A 16,270-nucleotide genomic window follows, 5' to 3' on the forward strand; every position below is an offset into this window, starting at 1 on the left:
CCACACGCTCCCATGAAGAGTTCAACCAATTCTTGTGTTTTCATATTTAAGCTTACCACAGATGGATTCGGAAGAGTTAATGCCTCAGAGTTTGTTTAGCTCATGCATCTTCTCTACTGGTGACTTCCTGACTTTCACTATTCCACTTTCTAACATCACTAAGTATGTTAGACACAAAATCACGAATCTACTCTATCATGGTCTGATTCGTTGATCATTACAGGAAAAACAACGTGTTATCTCCTGTTTTTGCCGCACGACCTGTGTGGTGAGCTGCAGCTTCCTTGGTTATCGGCTGCTATGGTAACGTGATATTTTGACAGGTTGGCTCCTGTCACATCAGTTGCTGAGAATTCGATGACACAACTTCGAGACTCTGACACTGAAATCCCACTTCTGTTTAACTGTGACAGATGCAGCCTGGTTTACTAGAAGATAGGAGATAGCAGGAGAACATGGGAGAATTTACGAAAAAATTCATAATAAGGGTAGAAGTAAAGAAAATAGTTTCTTGAGCTTTATACGGAAGTCCAGAAAGGCCATTTGTTATTTTTTTATTTTTTTTTTTGTGATCTCAAGATAAGAAACAGGTTGAAATGCATTACTGGGCGTACATACTAGACATCTGGGAGTGCCTTAACAGGAAGTAGCTGGTACAGTGGTAAAGTTATGGCCTTACAGCCTTAAGATTGTGGGTTTGTCTATATTTTTCCCTAAAGTACATGTAGCTATCTGTCTGTCCATCTAGCTACCAGTTTTTCATTCCAGGTTGCGCTACTCATTTCCAAATCCTGCACACACAACAATAGCAGACGCTATTTAAAAAAGCTGTGCACATTTTAACACCAGAAAATATGATCCATCTTTCAGAAGCAGTGTGTATTAATGTGTGTATTAATGCGGTCACGCTACATGATTTCTAAACAAGAATGTGTCTCTCTCTCTCTCTTTCTCTCTCTCTTTCTCTCTCTCTCTTTCTCTCTCTCTCTCTCATCACCTGTTGTCGAATGTTAAGTATGTGTGCAGTGTTGTTTCCCTCCGTTGTCAGAGGTGTGTGTTTCTCTGTCAGACGGATCATTGCAGAGTAATTTGCGTCTTGGCAGGAAACACATTTCGACGCTGCTGCTGGAACAGCACGAACGTGCCACTCGTTCCTCGTCCGTCTTCAAATCATTTATCATCTTTTACGCCATTTCTGGCAGCTGGTATCTTTCAGCGTGCTTTCTAATGAATTTTCCACCCTCCAGATGTGGAAAATAATGAAGTCTTAATTACTTCAAATCTTTACATTGCGTAAAAGTGTACATTTGGATTTAGTCGAGATGAGAGATGAAAGATGAAAGAATGAGGATGATGAAAAATTTGCTCGCTAGCTTGATGACATAATATTAATTAGGTTTCGATGTTGAATTTGCCGAAGTCATGTCATCTTGAAATAAATTATGGGAGCATCCTGTTCATTTAGGTAGATGGTAGCCAGTCATGTCTTTTCAACTCCAACAGCAGAATGAGTGGAGCATAAAAGAGCATCTCTTGTGCTGAGTGTAAATTTAGAGTGTAAAATACTGTTTTCTGGTATATTTTCAGTTGGTAACTTACATTACTTTGATTAACATGATTAGCTAACATCAGCTAGGTAGTGACAATGGTAAAATAATTATACTTGTGCAAATTATGATGTACTCAAATATACATACAGCCATTGTTGCATTTTTAAAGTTCATTATTGACACTAATAAATTCTCGTTCACCCAATAATCAATTAGGCAAACCCATAGTGGACCGAGTAACTGATTATTGACAGATAGTTCTTAGTTTCAGCCCTAACTGAGTCAACATTATGAGTATCATTAGGATTTAATCAATGAATCCTAATGAAATTAATCAATGAATTCTTTGCAGAAGAAAGAAAGAAAGAAAGAAAGAAAGAAAGAAAGAAGGCACTGGGTTCAGAATTTTTCTGGTTCTGTTTCCCAGACCTGTAGCTTCATGTTGACTTTGTGAACTTTAACCAAGATGTAGGAACTTTTCACTACCATACGTCCATGTCAACTGATAATCAGTCACAACATCTTATCACAATCACCTGGTCACAATCACAACAAAATGAGGAAAAAGTGTAGAAGTCTGAATCCTTTGTTGATGATCTTCAGGCACATGCCCAGGTGGACCCCTGGTGGACATGTATAATAATTATACTTTATATGGCCTTGAGGGTGGCACAACTGGATCACACTCATCTGGGAATAGATGAGGGTTTAGTCAGAATGGGTTCCAAGGGCTTCATTGCTATTGGATGCCTTCTGTGATGCCTTAGATAATTACACTTAAATAATATTTATCCTCATGTCATTAATAGAATCAGTTTAAATGAGACAGTCAGAATAGCTTACAGATATATGCTATATTTTAAATTTACCTGCATCTAAGGTCTGGAAGCTAAAATTGTGATGTTTACTACATGCAAAATTTAGAATTATATTGAGCATTGGGAAATATGAGAAAGTATGCTATAAGGCCAAAAGCATGTCGACCAATGTTCTTCACACTCATGCTTGATGAACATCCCATTCCAAAGCCATGGCGTTGTAATAACCTCCACTCTTCTGGGAAGCTTTCCACTAGATGTTGGAGCGTGGCTGTGGGGATTTGTGTTCATTCAGCTACAAGAGCATTAGTGAGGTCAGGCGCTGATGTTGGGTAAGAAGTCTCCAGTTCCAGTTCATCCCAAAGGTGTTCAGTGGGGTTGAGGTCAGGGCTCTGTGCAGGACACTCGAGTTCTTCCACTCCAACCTTCACACACCATGTCTTCATGGAGCTGGCTTTGTGCACAGGGGCATTGTCATGCTGGAACAGGTTTGAGTCTCTTAGTTCCAGTGAAGGGAAACTGTAAAGCTACAGCACACAGAGACGTTCTACACAACTGTGAGCTTCAGACTTTGTGGCAACAGTTTGGCACAGAACCACATATGGGTTTGATGGTCAGATATCCACAGACTTTTGGTCATATAGTGTAACATTATTCATATGTATGAATTATACATAAAAGTAATGTGGGCACAACAGAAGCAGGCTCAGTATAGCCCCTCCCACATGACATTAAAAGTGGTGAAATTCTGATTAAATACAGTAAAAAGTTACCAATTATTTGTATTTATACAGATTATGGCCTCAACACCAACATTAACCTGATTAGAAAGCAATCACGCATTAGGGCATTCCCTGGGGTTTTTTAATAAAGTTGCTTTGTTTGCAGCTTTTCCATAAATAAATCTTTCTCCAGCATTGATAACAGAACTGTTTACTTCATACATTATCACTAATCCTGACGTTACTCATTTAGAACTTTTCTTGCTCAGGGCCAGTTTTTCATACGGCATATTTACAAAGGCATTCCACTGCAGTACCCATCATGGAGAGCCCCATAACGATAGAGAAACCTGACAATATTAATCTTGTGGGGAAAACTAAACTTTTACTTTTTTGAATTTAAAAAAAAGTCAGAAATTTGTTTTGCAATACTGAGGGGGTATGGTTAGGCACTGTATTATTTAGCCAGAGGAAAGCACATGTCAGTAGAAATATTCCAGAGAGAAAGAGAAAGAGAGAGTGATTTGTGTGTGTGTGTGTGTGTGTGTGTGCGCGCGCATGCTTTATTTGACATTTCACCATGCTTGGTATTTGTTCGCCTGGTGAATTGTGTAAAGAAACACTGTTTATCATTCTCCATATCATTGTGGATTTTTCTTGAGCTAACACACACACAAACACACACATACACAGATACACAGTGGACACACACTGTTTGACGGCCAACTTTCTATGGAGTCCTTCATTCAAGTAAGGACTTATTGAGGCTGTGAAAATGCTGTTCCTCCTCTTTTCATAGACTCACTGAGTGTGTGTGTCTGTGTGTGTAAGAGAGAGAGGTAATGAATGTCTAGGTGAAAAGGGAGTAAGTCCCAATAGAGAGGCCCGATATAACAGCAAATAGCAGACGAGGCTGAGATGAAGAAGACTATAACACAGAGTACCTTGTGCTGTCAGGATGCTTCATTGGTGTTACCTCGCTTACACCAGAGTTGAAACAAATTAAGCCTTTGAGCAAAGAAATCATGTTATACTTCTTTATGCTATGGATGGCCGGGGCAGTTTCCTTCAAAGCTAGCGGAGTGTTTCTCTGTGCCAAGTACCAACAGCAAACTTGTCACCTTGTGACTATCATAGTTATAGTCAACCTCTATGCCACGCTCATCCTTTCCCCATTCTCATCCTGTTGAGGAAGTTGATTCAAAATGCAAACTGCGCTAACTGCAGGAAAATGGCAATAACAATGAATGAAGAGTGCAGGCTGTGTGAAGTGAACAACAAATGGGCAGAAGGCTTGGCTGCTCAGCCCCCTGGAAAGAGGAGTTGCAATGTTGTAACAAACAGTAGTTGGCAGTTGGCAAGAATTGTTAGTGGCACGATGAAGTGCTAAACACAGAGGAGTGGAGTACGAGTGACTCTCATACAAAGACAGACCCTGATGTATTCTCTAAGAGATCACGTGCTAGTTCAGAATGTATATGATGCTATGGTGAATGTGGGTTGTATCTCTAACATGGGCCACAGTTGCTTCTGGCTTTTAATGAAATAATGTAATAACTGCATGTGCAAGGAGGCAACGAGGCAAAGAGGCAGCGCTGCGAGCAATGGGATCCCTGGAAGTATAGCGTGGAAGATTATTAAGTTCGTTAACAGAGATGTAGAGGCAAGTTGTCAATGTCAGAGTCTGGTGAAAACATTCCCACCTGTGCCACCTGGCACTAGCACATGGACAGATCTTTGGCACAGAGCCGTTAGAATGTTACTAAAGACGACATTTTGGGGCAACAGGCTGGCATCCTTGTGTGCCTTTACTAGCTTTGATTTTCGTGAGTCTTTTCAGTGATGTGAGTCATTTGAGAGCTTCTCATCCTCATTAAAGAACAACATCAGCATCTTGAGCAATTATTTTCCTGGACAGGAAATTGAGCAATTGTTCTTCTCAATACAGTATAGTATTACTACTTTGAGTGTTACTCATCCTCAATAAAGTACAGCATCAGCACTTACTGTGAATGCTGTCTGGGAAATGCGCTATCATGTGATGACTTTGATATACGACCCCCGCTAGGTCCAAAGGAAACCACCCTGATCTGGAAGAAAAGGAAGTAGAATGGAAGGTTATGTGTATAAGTGGGGGATCGCCAGGCCACTTGGGTCACTCGGGTTGATGAAAATGGACAGAATGTGAGGTAGTGGGAATCTTTTATGGGCTATTCACACGAGATCATGGTCACAGTTAAGTCACAGTCACAATGTGAGGACTATGATGTTGTTACTCAGGAAGGAAACTAGCTCACAGGAACACGTCACTAGTTCCAAAAGAAAAGCACAATGGTGCTCCTTCAATGGAAGTTGTAGAACCTTCGTCTTGACTGAATGATGTGAAAATAGAAAATTTTCTGGTATAAAAATTAACTTTAGATAGACACTGGCTATTTCTCAGATGGTTGCAGTGGTCACTTCCATGCTTTGTATCTCTGTAGCAGGTGGAAGTGTGGATTATTGTGGCTGTGCATTTGAAGGAAGGTGTTTAAGGACTAGTTAAAGTGATAATGACACCTGAAATCAACTGTCACACATACCCTGAACAGTGAACCATGTGTGTGTGTGTGGACCAGTTAGCACTGGGAGTATTGCTTCATATTATTCCACGTGGACTATGTAACGTGGTATCCTGGAGCACTCTCTGTGAATATCGGGGCCGAGGCTCTGTGCTGCATAATCTTCCCAAGCTGGAATCCCAGAAGACATCCTAACTGAACAGGGCACATCCTTTATGTCTTGTACACTCTGCAAACTCTGTGAATTGCTGGAAATGAAAGTGTAGTGCAATAGCTTAGATCCAGGGTTAGCCATCAGCGTAAAGTGTTATTTATGCTCATTGCCATGGTTACACTTAAATCATACTTACAGCATTAAGAATACTGAGTTTGAACAACAGGTAAAACTTGCAAGCTGGTGCATGGCATGGATTTGTTGATGCTTCAAAAACCTGACGTGCTCACTTCCTTCACTCTCTTAAATGGACATGGCTTTGGATGACAGAGGCCTTGAAGATACACCATGTAACTGCTTACTTCTATTTTTTTTTTAAAGCAATCAATTTGCTGCTAATGTGAAAATATCAACCACAGTGACATCGTTACAGCAAATTGAAAAGGCCAACACATACACACGTACGGCCTTGTTCCAGCAAATGGGAAATCCAAATGTAGCCTAAAAAAGATCATTCATTCATCAATTCATTCCTTTCTCATTCATAAAGGTCCTTATTTTGGGCAAATGTGAAGGAGTGTGCGTTGCATGTTTACTTCCTGGAAGAGACAATCCCATAAATCTCTTGACTGAGATGAGAATAATCATAAAGAACTGAAAACGTGGCATATACAATCTGATACAATGCTGTGAAATGTGACAAAAGTTCAGTGCATGCTTTGTGCGTGTGTGCGTGTGTGTGTGTGTGTGTGTGTGTGTGTGTGAAAAGCATTTTATGTGTGCAAAGCATTTTATATGTACTTTATGTGAGAGGTAAAGCTTGAATGATGGTATAATAATAATAATAATAATAATAATAATAATAATAATAATCTATTTTTTTCTTTCTCTATGTCTGTTTCTGTTTGTCTTCCTCTGTAGGGGAAGAGGAATAAGCCAGGTTTGGACACAGCAAGTTCTCCGGACTCGGTGTCCGTACGAGGCCGGGGTGAAAATAAAGCCATCAAGTAGGTCCTTCCTGAGTGTGGATGTGTGAGGCTTTGCTCTTTACAGCACTGTAAAAAAAAAAAAAAGAAAAAGAAAAGAAAATGTGCTTCTTGGTCTGAGTGACATTATGATTTTACAGAGGAAATGAACATATTGTCTAAGCATAATTTGGGAACACAATTTGACCATGTGCAATTTTGATGAACAAAGCTCTCTCTCTCTCTCTCTCTCTCTGTCTTTTTGCTTATAGTGATCTAGACAGGGACTTTTGGAATAATAATGACAGCAGCAATGTTCAGCAGCGGTGGAGCTCCTACCCTCCTAAGGAGTTTCTCTTGAACATGTCTCCTTATGCTCCGTACGGAGACCCACGTCTAACGCCCAAGTAAGTGTCTGTCTGTCCCTCCGTCTGTCAGCGCAGGGCTGTAGCGAACCTGTAAGTGAGCCTTCGTCCTTCTTCTCTAATCAGCTGCTTGTAACTAACTACAGCCTGCCATTCCGGTCCAACAGTCCGGGTCCACTACCATGAACAGCTTATAATTCAAACACACAATGGTGAGAACCAGACTAATAGAATCAATAACAGGTGACCTTTTTGTTCCTTCAGCTAAGAAAGGAATAACTCATGACAGGCCATGCTGTTATAGGAAAATAATCAATACCGGGGGTGGTGTGATACAGCTCAACGTGAAGCAGAGTGCCGTTACCACCCGAAGTGGATTATTTGCCTATAACAGCACATCCTGAAGTGTGTTATTCCTCTTATGCCACAGCAATGACATGTTGTGCAGGAACTGAAATTGTCTCTCTAAACAATCGAATGATCACTTCTGGCCTACTGGTTGGTTGGTTGTATAATAACTTAAAAAAATGAAATTCTCTTGGATGGTGTACTTTTTCCAAGGCCGTTTGTGTCATCATATACACAGTGTTTCATTAAAATTTCAAGCACGCTGTAGTCGAGCTGACTTAATCCCACTTGTCACTGGCAGGCATAATGCTGATCCGGAGGAGAGCTTGAGGGTTAGCTGCACATTCCCTCAGTTTCCTGTTTTAATTGCTTAATTGAGGTCGTTATCTGGGACGGAGAGAAGGAGAGTCCTCTCTCTCGCCACGCTCTCTGGGTAAATAATTCGCTAATTGAAAGCAGGCTATAGTAGATGAAGAGCCCTGGCATGGGAAAGGCCGGCGCCGCCCCCCCATCACCTCCTGAGCACCTCTTTAATTAGCACCTCCATTCCCCCAACATCTGGAACCGAAGGAACCGCTTGCGCTGCAGCATGAAAAACTAAATGATGTCAATAAACAGGAATGATGATTAGGAGTTTTAATATTATTCACCTCAGAAATCATTTTGAATTACTGAGAAATGAGTGACTCTCACCTAGTATATGCATTAACCCTTTATTTTACACAATACGCATATGACAAGCCGTAACTTATACCTAATTTAGCCCTAACATGAGACAGAACTGGTAATAATTGGTATAATTCACTGCTTGGCCCCAAAAAACAAGCAAAACAAGTACATAGTATCAGTATGGATGACCAAATTTTGCACAGAGAAACACAGATGGCTTAAATACACAAGCTAATAAGGAGAAATGAGGCACAGGTGTGCACAATTAAGGTAGGAACTGGTAACTAGAAAAGAAGCAAATTGGGTGCACAATAAAATTCAGACAATCGTGGTATTTTAGGGCTAATGAAAATTCTACAGGAGTGACAGTCTTTCTTTTCTTGTGTCTGTCCTTTTGGGAAAAACAAAAACCCAACAACTTCTCTACAGCCCTGTGAACTCCGCTGACCTGATATCCTCATAACTCTAACCCGTAACCCGTAACCCCGAGCCCGTGGGCAGCATCCATGTTGCTGCTGTGACTAATTTCCTCATGGTTGTTTTTTTTCTGCAGGTTTTATTGTGTTATTGTGTCGTTTTGTCCCTCTGTGTGGTTCGACTGGCTGTGTTTTCTACACTATACCCGTGACACATTCTTCGAAATCAAGCCCACAGCACTCCTTTTTTTTTAACTGGGGATGTAGTGAGTAAACCCTAAACATCCGTGGCCTCTGATGGCGTGACTGCAAATAGTTTGATTGGCAGCTTATAACTGTTTGCTATGACATTATTTATTATAAGGTTTACTTATTTATCTTCCATGCAAATTGATATGGGAACGGTGTTTACGTGCGTTTACCTGCCACTACGTCCTTAACTTTCTGACCATATGTGTTGTTTCTTCATTTTTGTTTCCGAGTTTAGCTTCATATAGCGATATTTTGTAGAATTATCATTAATTTAAGCCTCATAAGTCTAATGAGGAGCAGCATTTCAGTGTCATGATACGCTTTAAAGCACAATTACGGATAAGTACCATCTGTAAAGTTCAACTTTAGTGCGAAAAATAAACACTGATGGGTTCATCGTATCTGCAGTCCACAGAGAATGATCTCACCTTACTGAAGATAGCTGTTAGCCTTAGACAGTTATGTAATCAGAAACCTTTCGTCCCAGTGCGGTGTGTTATGAATGAGGCGTCCACTTCCTCTTGCTTTTTAAGCTCTGATTTACAAAAATTTTTTTTGAAACGTCTGAGTCATTGCGTGTGGAGTCGTGTGTGTTGATCTGCAGCTTTCTGCTCGTGGTTGTCCTGGACCTGTCGCTTCTGTTTGTGCTGTCTGTGTGATGTCCAGGTTTAGCCTTGCATCATGCATCATAAGACTGACATAACCATGCCATAAACATGGTTTATCAAGAACAAGCGTGCAAACTATTATTAACAAGCATGTCACAAAATAGTCCTAAAATATCTGCTAGCCAGGAACATAGCAGCTACCATGCTAATAATGGCCTCATTGGATAACCAGTCCAGATACCCAATAATTATAACACCTGACATTCCATGATTATGTCAGTCTTACAATGTAGAGTACAGACTTTACTATATATATATATATAAAATTGGCTCCTAAGTGGTGGAACTATTTAGAATTTCGGATCAGGAGTCTGAATCCAGACGAGCGTGCATGTCGTGTTCTCAGGGTTTGAAGTCAGGTATTCAGAGTGCATACTTGTTTTAAAAAAAAAAAAAAAAAGCTGTTTCCATGCCGACCATATTCCTCTATTTCTTAGATGCTATTTTTTAAAAAAATAATTATCCCACTATTTATTTTCCTTGTTATACTTGTTATGGCAGGAACAAACAAGCAAATGGTTAAGACTAGAATGAATTACATTTGTACTAAATACAAAGAAACTGCTTGTTAGAATTCCAGAGAGTGATGAGGTGAATCTGTGAGACGCACCGCAGGGGAGTTAACGTCGGGCTCTAGGATTCGCCGCCGGTTTGGTCGATTTTGATGAATTCATATCTCTTCTTTGCCCTGTTTTGTTGTCCGTCTGTTTTTTTTGTGTGCGTCCGTCCGTCCCTCCTGTTCTCATTCTCCTGGCCATTTGCAGTGGCTCGTTGGAGAAGTGCGAGGCGGGTGGGGGGACAGGGGCCGGGCCCAGTCGCAGTGACAGCTCCAGGAGTGTAGAGGCAGGAAGCAGCAAGGCCGGGAAGTGGCAAACCGTCAAGAGCCACATGCACTCCGGCATCTTGAGGCCAAGCAAGTGAGTGACAGAAATAGGGGCAAGATACAAGATACAGGCTGGAAGATCACATTCTCACTGAGACCGGTTTTAAGCACATGTCATGGTTGAGCTTGGGCTCCTCCACAATTCATTCCTGAGCTGAAAATGTGTTTGTTCAAAAATAAAACTTACACACATTCAGCCAAGGCATGTTTGGTGAAAGGGTTTAAGGAAGTGTATCTTTCTCACTCAAATTTTTCCATAAAAAAAGCCCAAATCTCTACATACTTGCTATACACTGCTAAGCAATGAAATTTAAAGTGGATGTATATCATCAGCATTACACTACAGGACCTAGATTGTAGGTCATGTGATGTGGTTGTGGACTGAGGATTACAGAAAGTCATTCTGTTTCCTAAACCACATCGGCGTGTGTGAAACGTTCCTGAAAAAGAGGCCGGAATTTATGGACGATATTTTGGTTGAGGCAGATTTCCATTATTATTAGTTCAGAAAACATTAAGCACCAAACATCTTGGCTAATCAAGTATATTTGTGTAAGTTTTTTTATTTATTTATTAAAATTTCGCTCAAGTTAACCCTTTAGTTCTGTTCAGGTCCACTCACACACAACTTTTCCATCTGTATATTTACTTTTCTAGCAAAACACAGGTAAGTTTTTAACTGATCATTAAAAAACTGTACAGAATAAAAAGGGTTAACGCTGGGCATTAGTGCAAATGTTTATGCACCTCTTTATACAAGTGGAGCACGAGTAAATCTTTTTAATCGAGATCGGATTATAGACGTCAACCTGCCATTAAGGGAAAGTGTTAATCTCCTGCCAGTGAACTGTACCTGAAGACACCTGAAATGTAGCCGAATTTGTTATTCATTTTTCTTTTATTTGTTAATGACGTTGTCAGAATTCTTATTGGTCGTGCCACATTACTATATTCAAGCCTTCAGTTTTTTTTTCTTCAGTCCTCCAGTGCTCCTGCTTCTCTCTCCTTTCACATTCTTCTTCACTCGCATGTCAGTAATTGGGTTCTATTTTTAGGAAGATACTGTATGATACTGGAAGATACTCAGACATAGCCAGTCGTTCATTTCATTTCACCTGTTTGTGCTTGCTGGAAAGAAACCTGTGAATTCTGCAGCTTTTGCAACATGGTTGATTCCTTGGGAGAAAGTTGAGCTGGAGGAATGAAAGAGATTTTTTTTTTTTTTTTTGCTTATGCATGTGAGGTATTTACTGTATTTGCTCATATCCCTGTATTTAAAACAAAAGAAAAAAGATTTGGTTTTGTGATGACTTTTGTGAAGGTTACAGTGAAAAAAGTCTGAATCCATTACCAAGAACTGTTTTTTAATGAAAAACAATTATGAAACGAAGGCTCCATTTGTCTCGAGCCAGTCAAGAATCCATTATTAAAATGTTGAGAAATGGATTAAATGTCATTTAAACACATACGTTCCATACGTTTTAACCACCACGGCTGCTTTCAATAGGATTTATTTTGGTATTTTTCAGAAAACGTTGACGTACGTTGCAGATTTTTTTGTACTTTGCGGGTAGAGATTGATATCACCCACCCAAATAAATGACAAAAACTAGCTGCACAACAAACATGTTCCTGCCTGTTGTGTTTAATATGAGAATGAAAAACAGATTAAGCTGTTTCGGACAGCGTGTAATGAGTCCAGTGCTTTCTAAGATTCGTTTCTGCAGAGTTTCAGTTTAGCAGAAGAGAGGTTTTAGCATTTCATCATAGCTAGCATGAAGCGAGTGTCATGTTCTCAAGGTAAAGTACAGTATGCTTAGCCATGAGGTGGCCTTATAGATTTTTACCTCGTGGTGACACCAAACAAAGTATGCAAGCAACACATTGATTAGTGACTGAGCGGTTTTGTTAAGAAAGCTAATGCTCATACAGCATGTACAACATCATCAGTAAAACTTAAAAGTGGGAGGAGTTAGCGCCCAGGCCGAATGGACATGATTTCTTTGGACATTGCACTGAAAATAAATTACAGGTGTTGAGTTTCGTCTAGCTCTGGATGTGAGCTGACAGATATGATCACTTTCTTGCGCTGTCCTATGAGCTGACACACTGTTTTGTCAGTTTTTCTGATGTCCTGTCAAAAGGGCAGCTTTTTTTTTTTTTTTAAAAAAAGGGTGATGGAATGTAATTTTGACATATCGCCAATTCTCGAGTGCCTGCTGTCTGTCATGTAAATGAAAGGCCAGAGGTTTTCCTGATAGACACCAAAATGTCCTTCTGAAAGCAGCCTCACACATCGTTAGGTGTTTTTTTTTTTTTTTTTTTTGGACTTCATGGAACGTATAATTAGTCAAGAATGCTGCGGTCTTGTTCTTGATGAATGGAATAAGCAGTTCTTGCTAGTGCACTCAGAACCGATCGTACTTACTCACACACCTAATCAAACTAACACACTACTGTAGATACTTATTGTTAGATTGTGTAGTCTGTCCTGACCCTCCACCTCCACCACCACGGAAAAAGCCTTTTTTTACGCCTGTTGTGTGGAATAATGAGAGAAGGGCAGTAGGGCAGAGGCTGAGTTATTGCTGACGTTAATTCACTTTGTAAAAGACGCTGATCGGGGCTCCTGCGCCGCCCGAGCGCTGTGACAGAAATACAGCATCGCTTAGCCACAGGGCGCTAAATTCTCCAGCAGCGTTAGCATCATCAGAGCAGCTCAGTGAGTGTTTACACTGAGCACACGCCGGCGCAAAGCGGTTTGGTTACAGGACACATGGATTATCATTATCAGTCTGGTGGCCCTGAAGAGCAAGTCAACTTTAACGAAAAGAGAGACCACTTATAAATAAATAAATAAATAAATAAATACTACTACTACTACTACTACTACTAATAATAATAATAATGATTATAATGATTAATAATGATAATAATTTTTTTAAATATATGGCTTCTTTTCTTTAAAGGTGCTCCTCCTTTCTTTACCTAGAAGACATAAAGTCATAGGAGCAACTTTAAATAATAATAATAATAATTATAATAATGTAAAGAGTTCACCTTTATATAGAGCACAACTTAAAAAAAGAAAAAAAAAATAATTTATTAAGTTGGACTTCTCTTCCGGGTCACCATACACACACACACACACACACACACACACACACACACACACACAAACATATAACTGAAATATTGAAACATGACAAAAGGAATTAAGTGAGATGAAGTGACGCAGAAGGTGTGTATTTGGGTTTTGTATGTAGAATTGTGGACATGTCTTTGGGCCCATATATGGAAGTCTCTTAGTAGGAAGAAGGAAAGCAGATATCCAAAGTCTGATAAGATTAAGTGGTTTTTGTACATGATCATCATTAATAAAGCTAACGAGCTAGCTAAGAGGATCGAAAGCCTTATCACTTTGAGTGCACTTGTGAAACTACTCATGAGGGCCTGAAGACATGGCCACCAGTCTGGGGTCAGACCAAGCCTCATCACTGTGTCAGTTACTTGATTCTGCTGCTTAACTTTGTTCTCTGTCTCTTTTTCTTCATCAATCCATCGTTGCCTGAAATGTCTGCATTCTCCCTCTGTACCTTCGTTCCCTTTAAATATAAATCGACATATTTCTTCTCTCTCTTGTCTAAACTCTGACACTTTGTCCTCGTCCTCCTGATGGCTTTTCCCCTCCGTCTCTTTACCCTTACCCCTGTAAAATGTCACTTTTCTGCCCCCTTTATTCCATTCCTCCCTTGCTTTTCCTCTCTCATTCATCCCATCAACTCTTCCTGAGTTTCCTCGTTCCTCTCTTAATCCATGACTCATTGCCCATTCCCCTCACTTTACACCCTCCGTCTCCTTCCTGTATGTCGCCTGCAGTTTTGGGGATGCGTCCCCGCTGTCCACAGCGTCCACTCTGGAGCACATCGCCCCCTCGGCGTGTCGTCCTCGGCCCCTCGTCAGACAGCAGAGCCTCCAGCAGCCCCTGACCCCCCGGCCCCCTCCGCCGCCCAACGACCCCCCTGCCACTTCACAGAGCCTGGGGCAGTTACACAGCAGCTCCGGGGGCGGCGGGGGGCAGCGGGGGGGTGCAAGGCCGGGGGCAAGGGGCAGCCCAGCCGCACCCGGGGCATCTCGCTACAGAGCGGGCGCAGGGGCACGGTCCCGCTCCAACCCGGGCAGCTGGGATCACATGATGGGGCAAATACGCACCAGGGGCATGGACGTCAAATCCTTCCTGTAAGTACATGACAAGAAATCTTATTTATAGCCCACTTTAACACTTTAACCTCTTTTCAACCCGCATTGATTGAAGGATAAAGTTGTTGAAAAGTGGAATTCAGACTTATAATCTTGGATGACTGTTGGTGACTGTTGGTTCAGGTGAAGTTCGGACAGAATTTTCCCAAGCTATGGTTCAACTGAATCAAAATTTCATGCCTGATTGAAGTCCTAACTAAAACATAGACCCAGGTTCAGTTCTATGACTGACAACCGAATAACCTTTCACCTTCCTGCTTCACAGTAGGAGAACAGGGCGGGGCATCTTCAGTTCCCCAAGGTTACGAGCGTCTCTCTGATGAAATCCCAGTTTCAAAATAAAGTCAGGAGATCGTTTCACATTCTTTTTTTAGAAACTAGTCTTGAGTTATTGTGGCTGTATGTTTCTCAGTGTTTTGAACCCAGATTCAGTTTCTTGGCTGATGAGATTAAAATGTCCTCTATTATGTCTAATATCTCTCCATTCACATTTTCTCTGAATCAGAATCACCTTGAGTACCATAGGTTTACATGTACAAGGAATTTGTCTTGGTGTACTGGTGCTTAGTATAGTAACAGTAAAATACAAGAAATAAAATAAAAAATTTAATAAAGTAAACAATATATAGAAATATAAAAATTTAGGAAAAAAAATTGATGATGTATAATGCCTGAAGTTCCTTTGGCAGAGTATCAACCCCAGATCGTGATGCTCCCACCACCGTGCTTCACTGTGGATTTGGTGGTTTTTTTGGGATCACATGCACATGACGAGCTGAATTATTGCCGAGGAGTTCTATTCTTGCGTTTTGCGTGAGGTGTGAGGTATCAGATTTTTGCTATGAGCAGGTTTGTTCCATAATCAGGGTTGCCAGGTTCCATAATGTCACTCGAGGGACTTTTTTTTTTTTTTTTTTTTGTCTTTGGGTCTCTTCTTGCAGGGTTGAGGTTCTGAAACTTTCCACAAAACAAAAGAAAACAAACATTGAATACTCTGTATACTGTTCAATCTGAATAATGAATTCATTGTATTCAGTGTATTTCATTAGATCCATAACTCACAGCCGCCGTCCGCAGATGCAGATATGACTATAATACAATATTCTTTTTTTTATTGCGTAGTATATTGCTATTTTCACCACTCCGCTGTAAATGAGAGCTCAGTCTTATTAGGCTTGTCGCTGTATAAATAAAAGTATGAATAAAAGAATGTTATTAGCATTATGCTCACAGTGTGTGGACATCCACGCCATCCGTAATGCCCTCTGCCTGTCACTATCATTAGCTTCCTTGTTCCTCTGTAGTCTATGAATATGCATTTCGCCGTGTGTATGTGTGACTGGCATAGGTTACACAGATGTCCTCTAAGCTATACACTTCCACACAGCATATCTGCATAGCGTTAGCTGATCGTCCACTGTGTCTTCACCAGTTTCAACAAATCAGGCACAGATGAATGAGATTTGAATTTCTATTCTTATTTGATTTTTTTTTCTCTTTAATTTCCAGTCAGCCACAGGTGGCGTGTTCCTCATTGCTGAGTTGATTGGTCTCACACTCTGGCTTAGCACTAATCTGATCTAACATGCGGCCATTTAATGCCAGATTTGTGACACATCTGTGGCCTCATTGTCCTCGT

The 16,270-nt window shown here is 40.7% G+C and overlaps 1 protein-coding gene across 3 annotated transcripts in view; it reads left to right on the forward strand.

Moving 5' to 3' along the window:
• syt7b (synaptotagmin VIIb) overlaps window positions 1-16,270 on the forward strand; it is a 96,421-nt gene that overhangs the window by 44,737 nt on the left and 35,414 nt on the right. For 2 of the 3 annotated variants that reach the window (XM_026910876.3, XM_026910877.3), the window contains exons 3-5: window positions 6,727-6,812; window positions 7,043-7,177; window positions 14,251-14,610. In XM_026910876.3, coding sequence (XP_026766677.1) covers window positions 6,727-6,812; window positions 7,043-7,177; window positions 14,251-14,610 — 581 coding nt within the window. Of the gene's footprint in view, window positions 1-6,726; window positions 6,813-7,042; window positions 10,406-14,250; window positions 14,611-16,270 lie in introns of those variants that run through there. The other variant, XM_053238161.1, reaches the window with a different exon arrangement.

This window comes from Pangasianodon hypophthalmus, chromosome 11 (genome assembly GCF_027358585.1).
Source record: "Pangasianodon hypophthalmus isolate fPanHyp1 chromosome 11, fPanHyp1.pri, whole genome shotgun sequence".
In the NCBI taxonomy this organism is placed as follows: Eukaryota; Metazoa; Chordata; class Actinopteri; order Siluriformes; family Pangasiidae; genus Pangasianodon; species Pangasianodon hypophthalmus.